At 40.0% G+C, this 23,001-nt stretch overlaps 1 protein-coding gene across 1 annotated transcript in view; it reads left to right on the top strand.

Moving 5' to 3' along the window:
- Positions 1 to 23,001, top strand: part of IQCH (IQ motif containing H) — a 147,180-nt gene that overhangs the window by 43,189 nt on the left and 80,990 nt on the right. The window contains 5 exon segments of the mRNA XM_032593614.1: positions 1,036 to 1,463; positions 1,465 to 1,585; positions 2,291 to 2,357; positions 14,455 to 14,538; positions 18,596 to 18,771. Coding sequence (XP_032449505.1) covers positions 1,036 to 1,463; positions 1,465 to 1,585; positions 2,291 to 2,357; positions 14,455 to 14,538; positions 18,596 to 18,771 — 876 coding nt within the window.

Raw genomic sequence — 23,001 nt, 5'->3', positions numbered from 1 at the left:
CATGACTTAAAATTTCAATCAGTACAGATGGGAGCAAAATGAAAAACCAAAGTCTTCTTTAGTTTTTTATGAGATTTCAGATTCTCTCTACCTGGGGACAACTCCAGGTATGTCCCTAAGAAGATACGAGATTTAAGTTGAAAAGAACAAATGTCAAGAGAAACCTAGAGAGTGGCAAGGGTGAACACACACAGCATAACACTCCTTGTAAAAAAACAAACAAACAAACAAACAAAAAAAAACCCTCCTGGATCCTAACAGAAGGTGGCAAAAGAACTGTAAATGTTGGAAAGTGACGACCCGTTAGAAAGTCAGAAGAGGCAGGACAGCTTGATGCACACATTTGAAGTTATAGTCAAGACTGCAAAGAAAGATTCCACCCTGCTTTTCAGGACTGGTGGATAACAGACAAACAAGAAAGCAGGAATATGATTCCACTCATGAATGTGTACAAAATGTAAATCGCAGAGACTATGGGTTGGCTGACCATATCAAAGTAAACTAAATGCATAACTTTTATATGATCGGTTTCCTTAAACAATTTTGTAACACTTGTATAAAAAACTTAATAGCTTTAAAAAAAAGTTAATGTTTTTTTTTGAGAGACAGAGAGAGAGAGAGAGAGAGAGAGAGAGAGAGAGAGAATGAGTAGGGGAGGGGCGAGAGAGAGGAAGACACAGAATCTGAAGCAGGCTCCAGGCTCTGAGCTGTCAGCACAGAGCCCGACGCGGGGCTCGAACTCACAAACTGCGAGATCATGACCTGAGCCAAAGTCAGATGCTTAACCAACTGAGCCAACCAGGTGTCCCCAAAAATTTAATAGCTTTGAGTAACCTCTAAGATATTCTTCTGTTGATGAGTTTCATGAAAAATCCTGGCCAGACTTTCCTATTATGACATGTTTGTAAGTCAAAACTAGGATCCATCTCTTCCTAGCATTGAGTAATGGATGATGATGTGACAGTGTGTGTCTTGACAACTCATTTGAAAAGGTCACAATTATATTTCATCTCTGGTGACGCTTTCCTTCTACAGGCCATGAAAGTCACAATACCTTCTAGAGCTGTGCAATCACCATGGGAGTATGACTTCTCTATTTCTAATGGTGTCATAGACACGACAGCCCCGGACTTCTCAGCATTCAAGGAACATTTTAATTTATCCTGGGGAAGTATTTTTTCTCTCTTGGAACACATCAAGAAGTTTCTCAGGGACTATGCAATACCAGAAGTTAAAATAAAAGGAAACAATTTGGTAGCCTTCCTTCCAGAGTTTGAGCTGAAGAATAAACTTACCAGATATGACTTTCTCTCACTGGTAGAGAACCCAGTTCACATCCAAATGATGTTAAATCTTCCGGGCCAAAGGTACAAGGGCCAAGATGGAAAGTCAGAGGCTGCCATCAAGATCCAAGCCACATGGAAATGCTTCAAAGCGAGACAAATTTTCTTCATTTATCGCCAGCAAGTGGGCTTCAGGTGTGATTGCCATCGCGTGGCTCTTACATTGCCATAAGACCCGAGTGAAGAAGATCCTGCAGGAATCACGTGAAAGACACCTGGAGAATTTCCGTATTCGAGCCAAGGTACACAAGGCTGCCAGCTGTTAAGGCAGACCTCTTTTTCTAAACATTTCTTGCTTGAGCGATTGCAGTAAGTTGTCTCTTCGTCTTCCCTTTCTCTCTCCAACTACCCTCCCCCTCAGCCTCTCTCTCTCGCCTTCTGCTCCTCCCCGTGTATGATGCACAAACCCTACGTGTGTTTGTACATCATATTTTAGCCCTAACCAGGAATCTGGCTTTTGCACCGGTAAAATCTATTGCAATTTTTTCTATAGAAAAAAAGTCCCTTCACTTTGACTATGGTAGTTCTGTCAGAAAATCAATGTTTTAACTGCACTACCTTTTCTCCCTATATATACCTTCTGGCACTTTAATTTGCTAGGAAAAAAAAAATCCTCTCTTGTCTACATTGCTGTCACCACTTTGTCAGAAAGTATTTAAGTTTGCAGACAGCCTTTTAATTAGTGCTCACAATTTCATTTATGTTTGCTTTCTCTTTTTTTCATTCATATTCTGTTAATTAAGTGAGCTGCCTCTAATCTTCCCCTGCCAGTAGCATCATGTAGCCACCTAATTAAATTAATTGGGGAAGATGTTTTAAGTATGTAATTAAATCAATTAATATAATTTATGCCTGGCTTAACTGTACAGTGGAAAAACAGCTGAAGTTTGACTAGATGAATCCACTACGGCTTCCTGTCACTGATCAATGCTCTTCTTGATTTTTAGCATCTGGCAGCCAACTGGAATCGCATCAGGACCTCCAGGAGGACTATTATCCATATCCCATCATTAGGTATAACACTTTTGCCTGCAAATCTATCAGCAACCTCTATTACCCACCACATTATGGCTCCTTGATTGAGTTCAAGGAAGGCCCCTTGTTTTATTCAAATTGGTCTCGGCAGGAAAATGTTCTCGACATGATGAGAGTAATAACACAGGGCCCTCGCTCGAAACGGCGTTTAATTTGGGGATTAAGCAAATAAAGTCATTATGTGGGGGCTGCTATTCAGTGGAGAGGTGATTTGCTGTAATTCGCTTTCATCTGTATGAAATGAACTAAAAAGTTGTATTTTTTCCCCCTGAAATAACAGATAATGTTTTCGATCTTCTTTAATGATAGAAGAACACAGGCTTGCGTGTGTTGTTGCTGTTACGCCAATAAGCCAGGATATTGCTTGTACACTGTTTTTAATCAAATGTGCAGTCAAAATGATAAGCTACATTCTCTGAAATTATTTAGTTCTAATTACGAGCAGATGGGATGCTTTATTTGCACCTAGGGCGCCTGAGCAAAAGGAAATGCTGTGTGAACAAGAATAATTAAGAAGTTGAATAGTGTTTTTTGCGCTTAAATAATCTGCAGGTTCATGTTAATTAGCACTAATGTAATTATTTAATTACATTTATGAATTGGGGAACTTAAAGCTGTTGTCTGCAACACAGTGGTAAGATAGGTATGCCAAAACGACATTGGGAATCTCAGAAATCTGCACGGGAAGTTCCTTTAAAACATGAGCTGCTGTCAAAAGGTGTGGGGTGGTCTGCCTCCTTATTTTGTTTTGTCTTGCTTTTTAACCTACTCTGGTGTGTTAAAAATTTCCTGGGTGAGGCCAAATGTCCTAAGCGGACTTGGGAGTTTTGACAAACAGCAAAACTCATTCACATCTGCATCTTATATACTACTGGCTCTTTGTTAAGGCCTTTTAAGTAGAGCGATGCATTAAGTAATCTATTGTAGTAGAATTCTGGGTTGTAATTTATTTGTGCCTCCTGTGTGAGTATATGGTTTGTGTACCTATGTACAGTATAGAGCATTTAACACATTTTAACAGTAATACAAAAAGCAAAAAAATTTTTTTAATTATTATATAAATATAATTATCTTTTAACTTAGTGAGATATTAGTAGTAATTAAAGTAATGCAAACTTTCCTAGAATCTAGAGTACTTACATCTAAGTACTCCCAGAAAAGTTAAGAAGGTACTTCAGTTGCACAGTCTTCTCGTTTGGGTCTTTTTATGGCTTGCAGAAGAAATTAGTTCCTCCTCAGGATGTAAGTGAGGTAAACAGATCTGAATTTCATTCCAACTTGGGCTTTCGTTTTGGTGGGACTAGTTTTGCACCAAAATTAGTTCACACTCAGAAATTGCACTTGTAACTGATTACAACCAGAGAGGCTAATTGCAGACACAATTAACAGACTTGAGTCCTTGGAATAAGGTGCAAGAGCTTTCGCTTCTGCAAATTGTGGACCTGACCTGATATTACGTGGGAAATTTTGTTGTGTTTCTGTTTTATTCAAACCAGAAATAAGGGCACATGGATGGCTCAGTTGGTTGAGCATCTGATTCCTGCTTCTGTTCAGGTCATGATCTCATGGTTTGTGGGACCAAGCCCCCACATGGGCTCTGTGCTGACGGCACACAGCCTGCTTAGGATCTCTGTCTCCTTCTCTCTGTGCCCTCCCCAGCTCGCCACAATGTGCTCTCCCTCTCTCTCTCGTCTCAAAATAAATAAATACACTTTAAAAAACCCGAGAAATAGAACAAGGCCCCCTACTTGCAATGTTGACAGCATGAAGGTATTACAGTCACGATTTCCACAAACTCCTTCCCTCTACCTCTGACCCTTCAAACCCCCGATGCAATCAGCCCTGCAGAGAAGTCTGATAGAAAAGAGCCTTCATCCAAAGAGGTAAAATTTTGAAAATAATGAGCAATAACCTAAACTGGGTAATAAAAAATAATTTTAAATGAAAACACTTTAAAACTCCAAAAGGGTTTGCTGCATATAGATTAGGTAGAAAATAACCTAGTCAAAAACTTGAATTGCATTGTTTTAGATATGATATTAAAACTAGCTTTCAGGGTGCCTGAAACTACAGCGACTTCAGCTCAGGTCATGATCTCCCCAATTTGTGGGTTCGAGCCCCGTGTCAGGCTCTGTGCTGACAGCTCAGAGCCTAGAGCTACTTCAGATTCTGTGTCTCCCTCTCTCTCTGCCCCTCCCCTGCTCACGCTCTGTCTCTTTTCTCTCTCAAAAATAAATAAATGTAAAAAAAATAAAATAAAAACTAGTTTTTCTTCTAGAAGACATTATTCTTAATTTAAATAAACACATAATAAATCTGAAAGTCTTTCCTATTATAGAATTTTTGTTTGTTAACAACATAACCCATTTTTTAAAACTTTTTTTTGAATGTTTTTATTTATTTTTGAGAGAGAGAGAGAGACAGAGACAGAGCATGGAAGGGGTGGGAGGGGACAGAGAGAGAGGGAGACACAGAATCCGAAGCAGACTCCATGAGCTGTCAGCACAGAGCCCAATATGGGGCTTGAACTCATGAGCCGCGAGATCATGACCTGAGCTGCAGCACCAAACAGAATAAACCCATTTTAAAGTTTATTTTTTGGGGCTCCTTGGTGGCTGAGGTCGATTAAGCATCCAGCTTTCAGCTCAGGGCAGATCTTGCAGTTGGTGAGTTCAAGCCCTGCATGAGACTTCTGTGCTGGCAGCTCAGAGCCTGGAGCCTGCTTCAGATTCTGTGTCTCTCTCTGGCCTTCCCCATACGTGCTTTCTCTCTCTCTGTCTCTCAAAAATAAATAAATGTCAAAAAATAGAATAATGTTTATTTATTTATTTTGAAAGACAGAGTGCAAGCAGGGGAGGGGCAGAGAGAGAGGGAGAGAGAAACCCAAGCAGGCTCCATGCTGTCAGCATAGAGCCCAGTGTGGGGCCCGAGTCCACGAACCATGAGACCATGACCTGAGCCGAATCAAGAGTCCGATGCTTAACCGGCTGAGCCATCCAGGCGCCCCAATAACCCATTTTTTAAAAAATGCTAATCATGCATCTTCTGAGAGATAAGAACAATCATGTATATTTTTTTCAACTAAGCATTTAAAAAGCCCAATCACACACTTTCACATGAGAAGAATACTTGGCTCTGATTCAAATAGTATTTGTTTCTACATTTAATGCTTTAGGTTTTTTTTTTTTGTTTTTTTTTTTGTTTTTTTTTTTAATTTTTTTTTCAACGTTTTTATTTATTTTGGGACAGAGACAGAGCATGAACGGGGAGGGCAGAGAGAGAGGAGGGAGACACAGAATCGGAAACAGGCTCCAGGCTCCGAGCCATCAGCCCAGAGCCTGACGCGGGGCTCGAACTCACGGACCGCGAGATCGTGGACCTGGCTGAAGTCGGACGCTTAAACCGACTGCGCCACCCAGGCGCCCCTAATGCTTTAGGTTTTATAAAATGACCTGTGGCTATTAAATTAAGTTTAAATAACATAACCTGTCACTTTTGAACTTATTCACAGATGTAATTCTCAAACCTTTCTTTAGAAGGTTAGAATGATTATGGTGTTACCTTTTTTGTGAAACCCACTTTCCCTGTGAATACTTGAAGATTTTAGCTAGTTGCAACAGGGCCACTTTGTCTCCTGCTCCAAGGACTTACCTATACAGTTCATGAAAACAAAGTAAATAAAAGTGAAGACCATTTTTCTCTAAACACATGCCCCTCTACCAAATCTATTCAATGTAGTAATTTTGTTTTCAGAGGTGGGAGGGAATCACTAGTCAAAATCAGTTGGTAGGGCATATAAGATTCAGGTAGGCATTTAATACAAGTTACAGCCTTGTCCCCTTTTGCTCTTTCCATAGGAAATTTTGCAATCAATTCTGGTGTAGTGTTAGCCCTAGAAATAATTACACCGTGTTGCTAGCCACTTGGGTTGCACTAACTTGTTTGAACCCTCAAAATTAAATATTAGTAGCTGAAAACTGTACAGTACATTGCAGTTATAAGCATTTGGTTGGTTTAGGCAGTTTTGCACCCACAAGAATAATTGCATTCTCCAAACCAATGATCACATGAAGCCTGGCCTTTCAGTAATGTTTTTGACCACAAAATATTTATCAAGTATTTTCAAGTCTGTGGCTTGATAATATGAACATTAAGATAATTACATATTGCAGAGTAACCCCTTTGAAAGGAGGAGGCTAAGAAATTTGATTGAGGGGTGCTTAGCAGTCTCAGTTGGAAGAATATGCAACTCTTGATCTCGGACTCATGAGTTCGAGGCCCACATTGGGTGTAGAGATTACTTAAAAATAAAATCTTTAAAAATAAAGTAAATAAATAGAGGCACCTGGATGGCTCAGTCGGTTTAAGCATCCGACCCTTGATTTCGGCTCAGATCATGATCTCGTGGTGGTGACATGAAGCCCTGAGTGGGCATGAGCCTGCTCAAGATTCTGTCTTCTCCCTGTCACTCCGTCCCTCTCCCTCTCACATTCACTCTCTCTTTCTCTCTCTCAAATAAATAAAATAAATAAATAATCTTAAATAAATACATAAATAATAAACTTAATTGACTGTTCTATACTTTGAATAGTATTTCCTATATGTAACAAAAGTTTTAGCTATTTTTAACAGACAGGAGAGGTGGGATGCTGTTGGTTAACTGTCCGAAGAAACTGATCAGCCTTGTAATTTCCTAAGGTGATAAAAAAAAAAACAAAAACAAAAACACAACACCTCAGTCTTTCCATAGTATATAGGCTAATCTCTTAATTGGATATTAGATATTTTCATCATTTTTATTAATGACATACAATAATATAACAAAATAATCTACTATGGTTTATAGCAGGAATAGAATACTAGGGTCTATTTTAAGCAAAATCTATCTGTCAAATGAGAAAGAACTGCAACAAAGAATCCTAATTCCTCTAGAAAATCAGAGGTCTAATAAACCTACAAACTAATTCTGCTTCCGTTTCTTTGGCTGAAGTTACTTCCTCCACTTTTAATTTAACCCCTGTGCTCCTTTATTACAGTGTATCATTTGGTGCTACACTTAAACTCAGTGGCATTTTAAAATCTATTGACATTAAATGAGATGTTGCCACGTATGCGCTCTGATGCCGTGAGCAGGTATGAGCACCTCCAGCCAAGTAAACCCCCCTGTGATGATTTTACTCTCTCACTTCTCTCCCTCCTTTAAAAGAAAAAATAGGGAATTATTGAGGTGGGATTTTTCTCTTTTCTCTGTGTAATCTTTTATTTCATCACCAAGTGATTAATGGCTAAAAGGAATCTATATAGTTCAGCTTCATTTTTTCCTCTCTGTGAATCACTTCAGCAATGTATCCTTGGAGCAAACACAATTCGTGGTCTCCGAGATACTCCCCTTCCATAAAGTTGTGGATTCTGTTTTTTGTGAGTCTCGTGAAAAAAACAACATCTTTCTGCTGATCTGCACTGTCATGGAAGCCTAAGAGATAGAACTTACTTTTGTGTACAACTGACCCTACCCCAAATTGTCATGAGACAGTAGATCCCTAACTCCACTCCCTTCTATCGAAAGATAAGAACTAGGGTCGCTTTCCTTTTGTGAACAGGGGTAGGGTAGAGGACCACAGCTAAGAGCATAATAGCTGAAATCACATTTTTACTATGCCTCCAAGCACACTGGCATCCTTCTAGTTTCTTGAGGTTTTGTTTTTTTGAGTGGACACCTCAAAGACATGATAGGCTCTGCTCCTTTCACCTCAGGGCTAGGAAATTAGGACTTGCAATCAAATCTTCATGGTCTTCAAAGTATATTTTGGCAGGTAGTTATGGGAACCACAGTTCAGCTATGGTATTGCTACAGTAGGTGCTTGACACAGATGTACTGCCGAGATCTCCCAGAAAACAGTTCCCCAAAATACACACAGCGTTTGAGATCAGGAACAAAGTACACTTCGACTTTCAAAATTCCTTTACAGCCTGAATTAAAAACGAAAACACATTGTATTCATCCAACTAATCCAAATCAACACTCATTCATTGGTTGGACCAGAGTTGGCCCCATGACCCTGTAATATTAAATCACACAGTTGGCCTTGAGCTATCTGATGTTGTACCGTGAAGTACAGAAAACAGCATTGAACTGAGTGTCAGTCAGTAACCCTAGCTCATGAGCTTTTCGTGAAATGGAGGTACTATTAGGATATGCTCTGAAAAGGGTCTTGTATATACTAAGATAAACTATACTCTTTGCCATTGCCTTCATTCTCATGAAAAAAAATATTAAAATGTTTGCTCAGCAGCCCTCAAACTTACACTCGTAAACAACTATTGAGAGCCCTAAAAAGCACTGGTTATGTAGGTTATATGCATCAATACCACACTAGAAACCAAGACTGAGAATATTTAAAAATATTTAATTTACTTTCAAGTAACAAATAAGAAATCCATCACCAATGTAACCTAAATAACATAATTTTGTTAAACAAAGCCTTTATTTTCCCAAACAAAAAAACTCAATGAGAAGAGTTGCACTAGTTAACAAGTTTGCAAATCTCTTAATAGAACATAGTTGGATTCTCATATCTATTTTCTGTATTCATCTGTTGCAATATGTTGTTTTGACTGAAGCATATGAAGAAAATCTGGCCCTACGCAGATAAGTATTTGGAAAGGGAAGACTATTTTATATGTTTATAGCCTTTTCAGATAATTGTGTATATTCTGCTTTGATTTTATACCAAAACTCAACAGTGAATGGTAATTTTTATGTGAGTTACAATGTGGAATTTGAAATTGTATCAATACTTTTTTTGTATTTTGTGAGAGGACAAGACTGAACAAGGAAACCATCATCTCAGTATTATTGGAAAATAGTTTTGACCTTCCAGAATCACTGAAAGTGTCTCAAGACCTTCCATGGTCTCTAGACCAGGCTTTGAACATCACTGGCTTTAGCTGCATGCAATGCTGGCCCTCCACTGATAAAAAGTTCAAACAAGAGAAAGTCTTCACTCTTTTAAACAGGAGACTTTCAGAACCACACAGAATCCATCTGGCCAGGTTAGTTTGAGAATGTTTTCGACACTCAACAAATATTTAAGCACCTCCTATGTTTTCTATGTCACCATCACAAAATTACCTAATCCCCCTTAGCGGTCCCCCCAAGACAATGCTCAGTTTTATTTTCATCAATCTGGCACTGGATATACTACATACATATAAATAACCAGCTAGGCTCTCACTGTACGTTAATCTCTTATCTCAGTAGCTTGCGCTCTCACACTTGCACGAGTAATTAAAACCTGGGTATAACCATAATGTCTAGATCACATTTCTCTGGATGACTGCAGTATGCTAATGGATAATTGATTGTGACATATGTCACATGTTCCCTGACATTTTTACAGTTACACTACCAAAGCTGGATGTTAACTTTTCTTTATGAACTGGAGTAATTCAGGATTATCTCTATAACAATGTCACTTTTGCTCAGCTCGCATCCAAGTATGCTTTCTTGAATGGAAGAGAAAGGGATGGAGTTATCACTATTGCTGTTGTCACCTGATGTATGCCTGTACGAGTGTGTGATGCATGTGAACATCACAGAGCACGTGTTTCAAAATGGGGAAAAGGTTGAGAACTTCTGCTCCAGTCCATCAAATTGAGGCATGGCTGACTACCATCTCAGGCCAGGGTGATTAGATAAATGACGACTTGGTAACTAGAAGTCCATTGCTAACCCCTTCTCTGCCTCGGGGACCCTGGAGGGAATATGACTTGGAGACAAAAGGAACTAGGAGTCAACCACAGGGTGATAAGCAGGCTGTTCAAGAGTATGTGCTCTAATGCAACAGTAGAGGCCTGTCACAGAGGCACACACCGGTCCCAAGGAGGCACAGTCACTGAGCACAGCCTCACTCATGGGTTTCTGTGGTTTCTGTGGAAGAAAGGCCAACTCCAGAAGAGCCAGTTCCCTGGGTGCAAAGAGGCCATTAGCATCATCTGATAGGAGTTTGTGCAGGAGTGGGGATAGGGAAGGGAGAGGAGACTAACGAAGGGGTGAAGGTGGAGGGCTGATGGCCAGGAACCACTGATGAGCGTCCTTGGCTCAATAGACCAAAAGTAGTCGGGTAACTTCAAAGAGGTGTCTCTCAGGTATCCTCCTCTGGAGTGAAGCAGAGGCATAACATTTTGAGAAATGACGGAACACTCTGTCAAAGAGGATGGCCATAAGGAAGGAGGCTGGGTCCCTCTCCAAAGTGATAAGGAAGAGAGAGTTCCCCGTTATGCCAGTGCTGTGCCTCCTGCGCTGATGAGGACCCAGAAAGGCTAGAGGTCCCACTCACCGTTCTCTGATCTCCCCCCAAATTCTCCAGATCAGAGAACCCATTTATAAAAGTTGAAAGGGAGGCAACGTATTCGTTTCCTGTCACTCTCTAACAAGTTCCCACAAGCTAAGTGGCTTAAACAATAAAAAAGTATTCCCTTAAAGTAATAATTCTTTGTTCAGAAGTCCGAGAGGGGCTAAATCAAGGTGTTGGTAGGATGTGTTCCATTCTAGAGGCTCTATGGGAGAATCTGTTTCCTTCTCCTTTCCAGCTTCTAGAAGCTACCCAAAAAGGAGTGAATGAAGAGAGCTGTTGGCCTCCTTCCATCTTTAACACCAGCAACAAGCATCTCTCTGTGCCTTTCTTCTATGGTCACACCTTCTCTGACTCTCTCCTCTCCTGTTTCCCTCTTCTACTTTTGTTTTTTAAATATTTTTTTTTTCAACGTTTATTTGTTTTTGGGACAGAGAGAGACAGAGCATGAACGGGGGAGGGGCAGAGAGAGAGGGAGACACAGAATCGGAAACAGCCTCCAGGCTCTGAGCCATCAGCCCAGAGCCTGACGCGGGGCTCGAACCCACGGACCGCGAGATCGTGACCTGGCTGAAGTCGGACGCTTAACCGACTGCGCCACCCAGGCGCCCCCTCGCTCTTCTACTTTTAAGAATTTTTGTGATTACTTTGGATCTAACCAAATAATCCAGGACAATCCCCTTATTTCAAGGTCAGCTGATTAGCAAGCTTAATTCCATTTGCAGCTTGATTTCCCCCTTTGCCATGTAACCTAACGTATTCACAGGTTCCAGGGATGAGGACACGGACATCTCTGGAGGGCCATTTTCTGCCTGCAGCAACAATTAGAAATAAAAGTGAGAGAAGAGGCAAAGACTTTATCCCTTCTGGAGATCTCTGCTCACACCTGATGAGTGTTGCCTTCTTTCTTCTTTTATGCAACCACTTTTCTGCAAGACTTAAATATGTCCTGTCCAAACTGTATAGTAATATGCAGGTATATATGATCTTGGACAAGAGACAAGACACTTAAACTGAATTTCCTTATCTGTAACATGACAGGGTTGAAGTAGATGGTGTCTCAAGGCTCCCCCAGTGACCTTTGAAGTACCATGTCTCCATAGATTATATTCTCAAGTGTCATGTTTCATCACCTCCAAGCAGGTCTGCTGAGCTCCCCAACGCCACAGCATCCTTGCTGATAGCCACTGGTTAAGTCACTATTGTATTTAATATATGCACTATCAGCATCAATGAGGGTTTTTCACCCAGGTGTCAACACATGTACTCTGTGGGTGTACAAGACATAAGGATAGGGGTGCCTGGGTGGCTCAATCAGTTGAGCATCTGACTTTGGCTCAGGCCATGATTTGGCAGTTCATAAGTTTGAGCCCCACGTTGGGCTCTGTGCTGACATCTCAGAGCCTGGAGCCTGCTTCAGATTCTGTGCTGTGCTCTCTCTCTGCTCCTCTCCCGCTCTCTCTCTCTCTCTCAAAAATAAATAAACATAAAATTATTTTTAAAAACGGGGTGCCTGGGTGGCTCAGTTGGTTGAGCTTCCGACTTCAGCTCAGGTCATGATCTCGCAGTTTGTGAGTTCGAGCCCCACGTCGGGCTCTGTGCTGACAGCTCAGAGCCTGGGGCCTGCTTCAGATTCTGTGTGTCTCTCTCTGCCCCTCCCCCACTCACACTCTGTCTCTCTCTCTCTCCTTCAAAAATAAATAAACATTAAAAAAAAATTTTTTTTAGTTTTTTTAAAGACGTAATTATAAATCTGACTTAAAAAAAATTGACTCCCAACTTCTGCTCTGGGGATGGCAACAGTCATTACATTGTATCTTGTCCATGTAGAATGGTCTCTTGCTTGTCACAGGATTTGTTGTTGCCGTTGTTGTAGACTTTGGAAGTATGTCTATCCCCTATAACATCAAAATACCTTATGTTTATACAGCATTTACAAAATGTCTTCATATTTGTTACTTCATATGATCCTCTATAACAACGTTCTGAGATTGCTTTCAGTTCTTTGAAACAGGTGAATTGGTAACCGGTTCTATCATAATTTTTCATAGACATTTTATTACGCATTCTGATCAATGGTAACAGAGGTACCAAGTCATTTGTTGGAAAACTGACCTCCAGCTCTTGGTTGCAACACAGACTTACTCACTCACATGCTGCACACGCGGCAACAAAGTGATCAGACATCCTTTATATTTTAAATTGGACATCATCTTAATGAGACATCTCACACTCTCTTTTATCTTTACTTCTGAAAGGAAATGCATTCATGGAATGCTCTCAGGCACTTTTCTTACTCATACTTTATCCTTTAGGCATTTTTCCTGCCTTCTTATAGTTTTGATATAGGAGTTACTCACAATACATCTTCCTAAACAGTTATCTGAATATCAACAGAATTATACAATATGCAAAATCCTACAATAAGTTAAAACGATCACACATCAAGACAGCATTGTTTGCAGCAGTCTGTATTAACTTTCATATGTGGAATGAAGTTCCCGAAACTACTTCAGAAATAAATAATTTTTCAAAAATAAGTCACCTAATTTGTCCTTCTGCCTCTTTAGTTCTTAAGTTCATCTGCATAAAGCAAACGGGAGACTTTAAGATGAATTGTACACTCATTTAATTTCCAGACATTGTCTAGTGTTTAAACACTGACATCAAAGCAAAGAGCCAATTATCAGAGTGCATTTGATCTGAAGCCCTGTTGCCTGAATTGCTATAGTTTTCCTTATGCCGAAAAGGAAATCTGTGTCACAACTCAAAGAGGCAATATTTAAAATCACTTTATCTATAGCAGCTTCACTTGAAACATGTGTTTGGGCTCACTAACCACAAGGAGGCATTGAAGCATCTTTTCAAAATGTGAAAAGCAATTTTACTTAAAAAAAAAAAAAGTTGCACCTACAGTTGCTGAATTTCATATAAGCAATTATACCTGCCTGTGAGTACGCACGCCTTTTAAGTTCATGTTTTGAGCCACTTATTTTCTTAACCCCTGAAATGCCAGCACAAAGTGTTGCCGCCATTGCATCTTTTGTGAAAGATTTTTGGACAACGGTAATCCATACGCAATTTTCTCCTGCTCTGTTTCCAGGGAACATGAAGGCCAGCCACAGGACTTTTATTAGTGCTGACAAAGTAACTGCATTAACCTTTATTGCCCTTTAAAAGGTTCAAATTTCTTTTGACCCGGTGAGCAGAAGCATATTTCTTAAGTATTCAGAATTACTTAAACACATATTCCTGACAGCAAGGGGTGTCTCTGAAATCTGTGTGTCAGTTTAGAATGATTCTGAGGACACATCTTCAAAATGCTCCACAGAAAGCACAAGTTAAACGAGCCAACATAGTTTTGTTTCTGTTTTTGTTTTAAACCCTGAGCAATAATTTTCTTCAACGTTGTTTTGAACCTTCACGTTAAATGTCAGAAATTTTCCTCATGTTTTTCTGATCTTGATTCCCGGTGATTTTGCTGGTGTTGAAAAATATGAACTCTTCTCTTGCAGAATATGCTGCTTAGCACATCTTCCAGAATAATGCTTAATCCCCTGAGAAGCAAGGATCTCAGTGTCAGGAGTTAGATTGTGTCTTTAGGATGCTGCAGAGAAAATTCTTTCCTGGAAACGTGGACTGTGACACTTGGAAATCCTAGTGTGCCATTTTGCCATACTGACTTGCTCTTTCTGCGTTCCGACACCCTGTTTGCCTTTTAGGATATTCCCAGCCTGTGCGACAAAATATTGCCGACTTCAACACAAAGCAGAACATGCAGCTGGGGAGGCTGTGTGACATCTTAGGTACAGTAAATACTTTCACGCAAATGACTCTTTGGAATGTTTATCAGAGGATGTTGATAAAAGTGTTTATTTTTTTGCTTTTTTTCCCCCCCTACAAGGAAAAAGTGTGGATTTCTAATCTACTTTGCAGGGGGCAATTACATGTTTTGTTTTAAAGAACAGATTTATAGTGGAGTCAACTTGAGTTAAAAAATGACATTTTTAATTAATTTTGTTGGGTAGCTTTTCTAAATTCTAAGGATTTCTCCCCTATAGCCTCAAATCTTCATTTACTGAATCTGGCAGTGAATGAAGCCAACATTTTACATTTGTGTCAATACTGTCTATTCTATTATCTGGGGAATAAGTGGAAAGTGGTATCAGACATGAAAAGCATTCTTTTCATTATAAGACTAAGAGGGACGAGAAGATAGACTTTTAAAAGAAGCTTTTATTTAAATATATATCATCTTGTTATTAGGAGAAAGGAGATGCTCGTGGAGGGAATTTTTAGAAATATAAACCTTGAGTTGTAGATACGTTTTTGTAAAAGTCAAGTTCTGATACTGGCTTGATCAGTTCTAAATCAGACACCAACCTGGGCCAGGAGAGAAGAATACAAGAATGCTATGGCTTTGGTCAGTGCTATTCAAGGCTAGGGTTTGAGTGAGGCTTAAAGAATAAAGGTTGCCAAGGCTAAGCACTAATACTGAATGGGTTTAGGAGGTACTGGCCAAAAATTCAGGGTAAACAAAAACTAGGTTTTTATTAGTTACTAAATAAGAACTTCTGTGTTTTGTGAAAATATAACTGCTTCGGCCCTTATTTAAGCAGAACAAGGAAGAATTTTAAATTATCAATGACCAACTTAGCTGGCTCCCTGGAATGACATACTTTACATGATTCATATATATTTCAGCATCATTATTATTTTATAAATGCCATTTGGTAACAAAAATACATCAGTACTAGAAATTTACAGTGTCCTAAAATAATAATAGTGTAATTGCTTTAATCTATTATGTAGGCACTAATATTGTTTTTCAGTATTACAAAAAAAATTTTTTTTAATGACTTGAGATTGATTTGTTAGTGCTGAGCTATTTCAACTAAAAACCTGACTGGGTGGAAACCACTGAACTGCAGCAGAGGGCAGACTTTGCTCTAATTTATTTGCATTAATTTTTTCTCTAGCTTTTTATATACCCTTCTATATATAGCACAAACCATCACCAAAGAATTTCTTTACAAAAGAGTCTCATTATTTGAAAGACTTGAAAGTATTAGGTTTCTATTTTAAATAACTCAATAATTCAGTCTATGCCTACCTGTGATGGAAAATTTTGCTAATATGAACATTTCTGAGATACTATGAACCAAATGCCTTTTTTTGGTACACTCTTGTCGTGATATAGCGATTCGATCCTAAACCCTCTTCAAGAGGAGTAATGGAAGTTTAGAAACAGTTGTTAGAGGGTAGAAAAAGTACTTGCTCGTGAAATTTAAAGAAAAAATGAGGAAACTAGGAAGATTAGTAATTTTATGTAAGAATAAATGATTATCATTTTTTAAATTATTATTCCATTAATTCCTAGCAAAGTGTGTTGCGTTTTTGCTTCTTCAGGGGAAACAAAGAGATCTGATCAGGTTGGTAAGACCTGTCATTCAGATATTGGTTGTGAAGTCAGGGTATCAGGTGGAGACCCCAATGGCTAGTATTTTCAATTCCTAGAGGAGTTAAGCAAGAGAGTGGCTTTTATTGACTATTGACTAGCAACCAAAGCAATCTTTGTCTTCATATTAATTGCTTTCCAAAATTACCTGTCAATTAATTTTGAGCATTTGCAGATTCACAAACCATACTAATACGTATTCTTTTGCCAGAAATACATAGGAAAGGTGAGATTAGCAATACGATTGGTTGTCATTTGTAATCTAGAAATTTCTTCCCAAGAAAAATTTAGTTTTTTCAGCTACGGAATCTTTATTTTCATTGTTTGTTTTTGTCTTTCTTAAAAAATACTTTAAAAAAATACTAGTTTGGTTTTTAAAACCAAATAAAGAACACACCCAAAAGCCACAATGAGGTTAATTTAGATTGGTTTTGTACAGATCTTCACAGTGCAATTGGCTTTTTTTTTTTTTTTTTTTGCATTTTAGCATTTCTCTAAAGAAAAGACAAAACCACCACCAAAATAACAGATACAATGATTCCTTCAGAAGAAGAGCTGTGCCATACCATTAGTTTAATAAGACACCAGTCCCTTCTTGAAAACACAAGATTGGGATATATGATTTGATCATTCAGCAACTGAATACAAGTTATTTACTATTCCCTCAATTGATTTATTTTGGAGTTTATGTGGCAGTTGGGTTTCAAAATGAAATAGGGACCCCACTTAAATATTTACATTTATGGCGTGCCTGCTCTGGGCTCAGCACCGGGCCAGGTCAGGGGACACTCCTCCACAGGGAAGATTTCTCCCACAGGCCGTTGTGTAAGATTTTCTACTTCCCAAGTCTCTCCAGTCTTCCAAATCCCTTTGGTCAAGCCACAAGTATGTCTTGAGTGGCTTCTGTGTACTCCACTCGGTACCGAGGCTTGGGGGAATATAGGAAAGAGCATACACCTTGCCTTTAAAGAGTTTGGAGAGACAAGATCAATAGATTTGAAACAATAGGATGAAACCACAGAGGATACTACATCATGTTAAATCTTGAAGCATGGATTAAAGGAGCACAAGTGTGGAGGGCGGGGTGCAGAATCACTGCTGGCTTGCCCTAGTCAGAGTGGTCCGAACGGCAGATTCGCACATGGCTGTTTGTTGAGTACCTACCATGTGCCGAATATGGCACCAGGTGCTTTATATGTATTCTTTCATTTAATACTCTTCAAAACTCTATGCCCAGGTGATTCTATTCTCCATTTTAGAGATGAAGAAACCAATGCTTAGGAAGGATAAATGGTGTGCCCGGCATTCCTAGGCATCTGAGCTAGAATTTAATCACTCTGTGTTCTATATACTCTGCCAGACTTAACAGAGGAGTCTTAAAATCCCCTCAGAGCCCTACCTGACCAAAGAAACGTTTTACAGCAGTCCCTCCCTTGAACTTCCCTTAGCACCTGGTCTGGGAGTTTCCCTGTGCCCACTGCTCTCCACCCCATGTTTGATGACTGTTTGTGCACATGAAATGGTTGCTCCTCACGGCAGCCTCTCAGTGGCTTATTTCCCTCCATGTCCAGCCAAGTGCTCTGCCCCTACTGATCAGCCAGTTATTTTATGAATGAATGAAGGACTCCATTGGCTGCTGATTTCCTGTCCCTGCTCCTTAAAATCTTAAACCCCTGCAGCCTGGAGTGGGTAATCTCATCTAACTATCCCATTTGGGTGGGATATTTAATTAGGATTTCTTTCTATGTACATAATAAGCACATCTTAAGAAGAAAAACAGTTAAATTAAGACAGTGTTTTCTTTAAACCAAGAATCACTAGATGTCCTATTTAAGTAATATACTCCTCTTTGGGAATGGAGCAGGGAAAAGGTTGGTTTCCTGAAATAATCATTGCCATGGTCATAATCAAACCATTTATTTGGACAGGACGTTCCCTGAATTGGCCCTGCCAAGTCCAGGCAGAATAAGAAATTGCAACTTCATCAGCTTTCTAAAGTTAATAGCTCTGTTTTATAATTTACTGAAGTTAATGGGATAAATTTTTAAAGCGGTATGCAATTCCCATTGATGTTAATGGTAGTTCTGGGGCTAAATCCCTATGTATTATTTGAAAGTGCACTTCCATGGTATCTCACAGCCCTCCTTCTGAAGGAATCGTGTCTATTTTTCTTTGGTGGCGGTGTTATTTATCTGTTCTTTAGAGAAATGCTAAAAGGCAAAAAAAAAAAAAAAAAAAAAAGCCAGTTAAATTGCGAATATCCATACAAAGCCAATCTAAATTAACTTCAATGTGGCTTTTGGATATGCTCTTTATTTTAAACTGTGCAACATCAATCCGATGCCGGAGTTCAGAATGTCATTTACCTTTACACCAGTAATTAACATTGTGCCTGTTGTTTCTAGATGCCAATGTGAGCGTCATCTACATCTGCTCCCATCAGATGAATGACGAGTTACTGCTATATTACAATAAAATCCTGAGTCTACAGGCAGCTGTCAAATCGGGGAACCTTGAGGACAGAAGTGACCTGCAGGACAGGTTCAAAATTATCACCCCTGAAGCTATAAACATCTTCCCTGTGAGTTTGTCTTCTAATTACTACGGCTTCAGGGATGCAGTAAAATTAAATTGGAAATTTTGTAACTTGCAACGCTCTGGTACACATCAGTGAAATATTATTGCAAGTTTAACAGCTTTACTGATTAGACTACTAGTTGGACTGTAGGAAATAAATATCCCAGTTTAACTTTCAGACTTAGTTGAGCTACCCCTGCCCAGTTTCTCTACAGCTGAAACCTAATTGCAGTTATAGGTGATACCATCAAGTGGGTGAATTTATAACACCTACAGTTCCTTTGTCTTAATTTTGTGTGCAGGACACCAAGGCAGAGACAGGCTGGGCCCACCCAAGGTCACCAAGCTAGTTAGGGACAGAAGCTTGACCAGGGCCCCTGTACTCTGATTTCCACAGTTATTCCTTGTTATTCCCTGGGCCCGTCTCCTGGAGGGAATTTGGCCTGATTTACCATATCACAGGGCTCAGAATGAACAAGGTTCAGATTTTGTAACTTGTACTGATTTTTAATGAATGGAATGAATTCTAGATGGAGCTCCATCCCTACCCAAGAGTTTTTGGGAAATTCATGGAGCCACAAGGGCAGTGTTCTAGAATAAGGCAGTCCAAGAGATGGCTTGAAATGAATTTCTCCACATTTTAACAAGAATTTAAACTATGTTAAACAACCAACGTTTTAAACACCTGATGGACTACACAATTCTGAGGAGGACTTTTTTTTTTTGTATAATTAAGGGTCTGAATTTGCAGGTAAAGATACAGCTGTCTCCACTCACAAGTGGGATGCGCCAAAGTCAATGCTCTATTTATCGGCAAAGAAACTGATGGCATGCTTTACTATTTATGTGTTGTTACTACCCATTAACCCTTCAGATGCACCATGATTTGACCCCCGCCCTGCCCAAAAAAAGGCCTGCTATGGCTGAGGAGGGTTGCCATAATATTTCATCAGGATTTACTCTCTTCTACCAAGACGAACATTTAATTTTTTCATAACTGGATACCTCAGTGTTCCCCCAAAAGCTCTTTGCCTAGCTCTGATTCATTGGCACCGCTTGGCTGTGGAAGAGGACAGCAAGGCAGGGGCAGGGTGAAGAGAAAAGACAGGGGACAAATCATTGCCACTTACCTATGCTATTAGGAACCCAATATCCTCCATCAGTGCAAGGATTGTTTCGTGCTTGCTAGCTAACCCCTGGCCTCAATGGCAGGGTCACTGTGGACATTAGAAAGCAGGGAAGACGAAACCATCGTTAGTGTGTAGTTCATTTCCTGATTTTATCCAGCCAGAAACTGGAGCTAATGCCTGGTAGCTGCTGATAAGGAGTTTCTGTACATCTGAAATGTCCATGTACATTGAAGGGGCATGGACTAGGAAAGGAGCACTAGTTTGGGAGAAGGAAAGTGAGTGCACAACTAATATTTATCAAATGCTTAGCACACATTTTCTCATTTGGTCCTCAGAACAATGCAACATGACAGAAATGACCAATCTCTTTCTATGGCTGAGGAAACTAAGTCTCCTGTTCTGGTCCAAAGTTACTGGTGGGCTCAAAGTGTGAGCCAAAATGTGTCTGAGCCCAGAACAGTATCAGGAACTGGAATGATTGCTTTACTCCTGGATGACCCTGTGGCTTGGGCAGCTCCCTTTACCTTTCTGGTCCTCTGAGGTTCGTCCATACAATCAGGTGATGGCTAGGGCATTTCAAAGCCCTTCCCAGCTCTGCAATCCTGTTGTTACCTGAGACATATGCACTGCAGACCACTCTTCAGCTTCTAAGCAAGAGATAGGCAGTTGGCACTAACCGATGCGCTGAGTCACATTCGTAGTGTGGGTTTGCATCTTTGTGGGTTTGCATCTAGAAAGAAGTAGGGAATATTTTAAGTACTTAATACTTCTCATAGTTTACATTTAAATTATTTGAGTAATTAATCACTGGTAGGCAATCAACTTTTTAAAATACAAAAAATTAAGCTCTCACTTTCAAATCAGTTCTTGCTCATGTTTAGTTATGGCTTTATTTCCTTTTAATGGGTTTGAGAGATTGGATCAGTGCTGATTTTCATCCAAATGGATGGCTTTGAGGAGATTTTTTAAAAGCGTGCCAAAAATCTGTTTGTACATCTCTCCAAGTTACTATACGATGCTTTAAGCTGTAATGGCAAAAAAAAAAAAGTGCTGTTGTAAAGTCATCATGTCTATTTTTGAACATTTTAATATTTATGAAGACATCCCAAACAACTACTTTTTGTCTCAGGTCAAAAAAAAAAAAAAAAATTAGTGGTGATCAGTTAAATGTGGCTATAACAATATGGAATTAGGAACATTTTATTTAAAAAAAAAATTTTAATGTTTGTTTATTTTTGAGACAGAGAGAGACAGAGCATGAACAGGGGAGGGGCAGAGAGAGAGGGAGACACAGAATCTGAAACAGGCTCCAGGCTCTGAGCTGTCAGCACAGAGCCCGACGCGGGGCTCGAACCCATGAACTGTGAGATCATGACTCGAGCCGAAGTCGGATGCTTAACCAACCAAGCCACCCAGGCACCCCTGGAATTAGGAACATTTTAGATCTTTGTCATCTGTGTTCACCTCCTGCCTGGATCTGATGATACTGATTTATTCTGAATGGTCGTCCAAGACCCGCGGTCAGTAATGTGTCCTGTGCCATCACTTGCTCATATTTCAATCTTTATTAAACACATATCAAACACAATACTATGGTACCATCTTGCCTGAAGAATAAGGCAGGCCCACAGATGACTGACTATAACAGAGTCAGGCTGAGTACTTGCCAAGAGAGATCAGCAAACCTAGAGGAGACAGAGATCCAGCTTGGCTGGAAGTGACCCGGTGCTCTAACGTTAGATTCTATGGCTCCATCTCCACCCCTCATCACATCTCATAAGTTCACCAGACCTTCACTACTCAGTCTATAGAATGGGAGAAGCTATGGCAGCTGGTAGCACAAAATTGTGCTAATACCCAGGTTTCAATCTTGCCTCTGCCCTTTACTAGCCGTGTGACTTTGGGCAGATTACCCGAGCTTCGGTTTCCTCATCTCCAAAAGAGGGGCTGTTAATTGGTACAGTGTTGTATGGATCAAACAAGAGAATAGTCTCAAAAGGCTTTGATCATGTGACCTTTACATCGTGAGCATTGCCACCTTGAAACACTCTTCTAGGTGCCCTATAAAGCCCACCATGTACATTACGATTCGTGTCCCTGGTTCCCCCAGATGTTTAATTTTTTTACATTTCCTCATCTGAATCATTTGTAGGGAAAGGAGAGGGGTGAGATAAACAAGGAGGAAAGAGGGTGATCAACCAGATGGGAAACACAAACTCAAGAGGTGGTACCAGCCATTGCCCAGTGGAACACTAGGTTTCCTAGAATTGCATTCTTTGAAATAGGTGCTGACAATAGATTTAGGGGCACCTGGGTGGCTCAGTCGTTTAAGAGTCAGACTCTTGATTTCAGCTCAGGTCACAATCTAGCAGTTTGTGAGTTGGAGCCCTGAGTAGGGCTCTGTTCTGAAAGCTCAGAGCCTGCTTGGGATTCTCTCTCACCCCCACCCCCCACCTTCCCTTCCCCCACTCACTTACACACATGCACACTCTCTCTCTCTCAAAATAAATAAACTTAAAAAAAAAGAGGGGCGCCTGGGTGGCGCAGTCGGTTAAGCGTCCGACTTCAGCCAGGTCACGATCTCGCGGTCCGTGAGTTCGAGCCCCGCGTCAGGCTCTGGGCAGATGGCTCAGAGCCTGGAGGCTGTTTCCGATTCTGTGTCTCCCTCTCTCTCTGCCCCTCCCCAATTCATGCTCTGTCTCTCTCTGTCCCAAAAATAAATAAAAACGTTGAAAAAAAAATTTTAAAAAAAAATAAAAAAAATAAAAAAATAAAGAAAATGGATTTAAATTATGGCAGAAAAAGCATATTGCACAGATCTAAGAGAATAGAACACTTGCTCTGGAAGAAGGGCCTAATAGTATAAATCATATAAGCCCTCTTCTCAGAGGAGCTCTGTTTTTTTGTTTTTTTTTTTTTTTCCTAATTGGGGGCAAAATATACATAACATAAATTTTACCATTTTTAATGGTAAAATCTTTATTTATTTTTGAGAGTGAGAGCACAAGTTGGGGAGGGGCAGAAAGAGAGAGGGGAACAGAGGATCTGAAGTGGGCTCCGTGCTCATAGCAGAGAGTCCAATGCAGGGCTTGAACTTGCAAACC

Source organism: Lynx canadensis, chromosome B3, assembly GCF_007474595.2.
Source record: "Lynx canadensis isolate LIC74 chromosome B3, mLynCan4.pri.v2, whole genome shotgun sequence".
NCBI lineage: Eukaryota > Metazoa > Chordata > Mammalia > Carnivora > Felidae > Lynx > Lynx canadensis.
The sequence above is the reverse complement of the archived record's forward strand: the minus strand, read 5'-3'. Positions and strand labels throughout refer to the sequence as shown.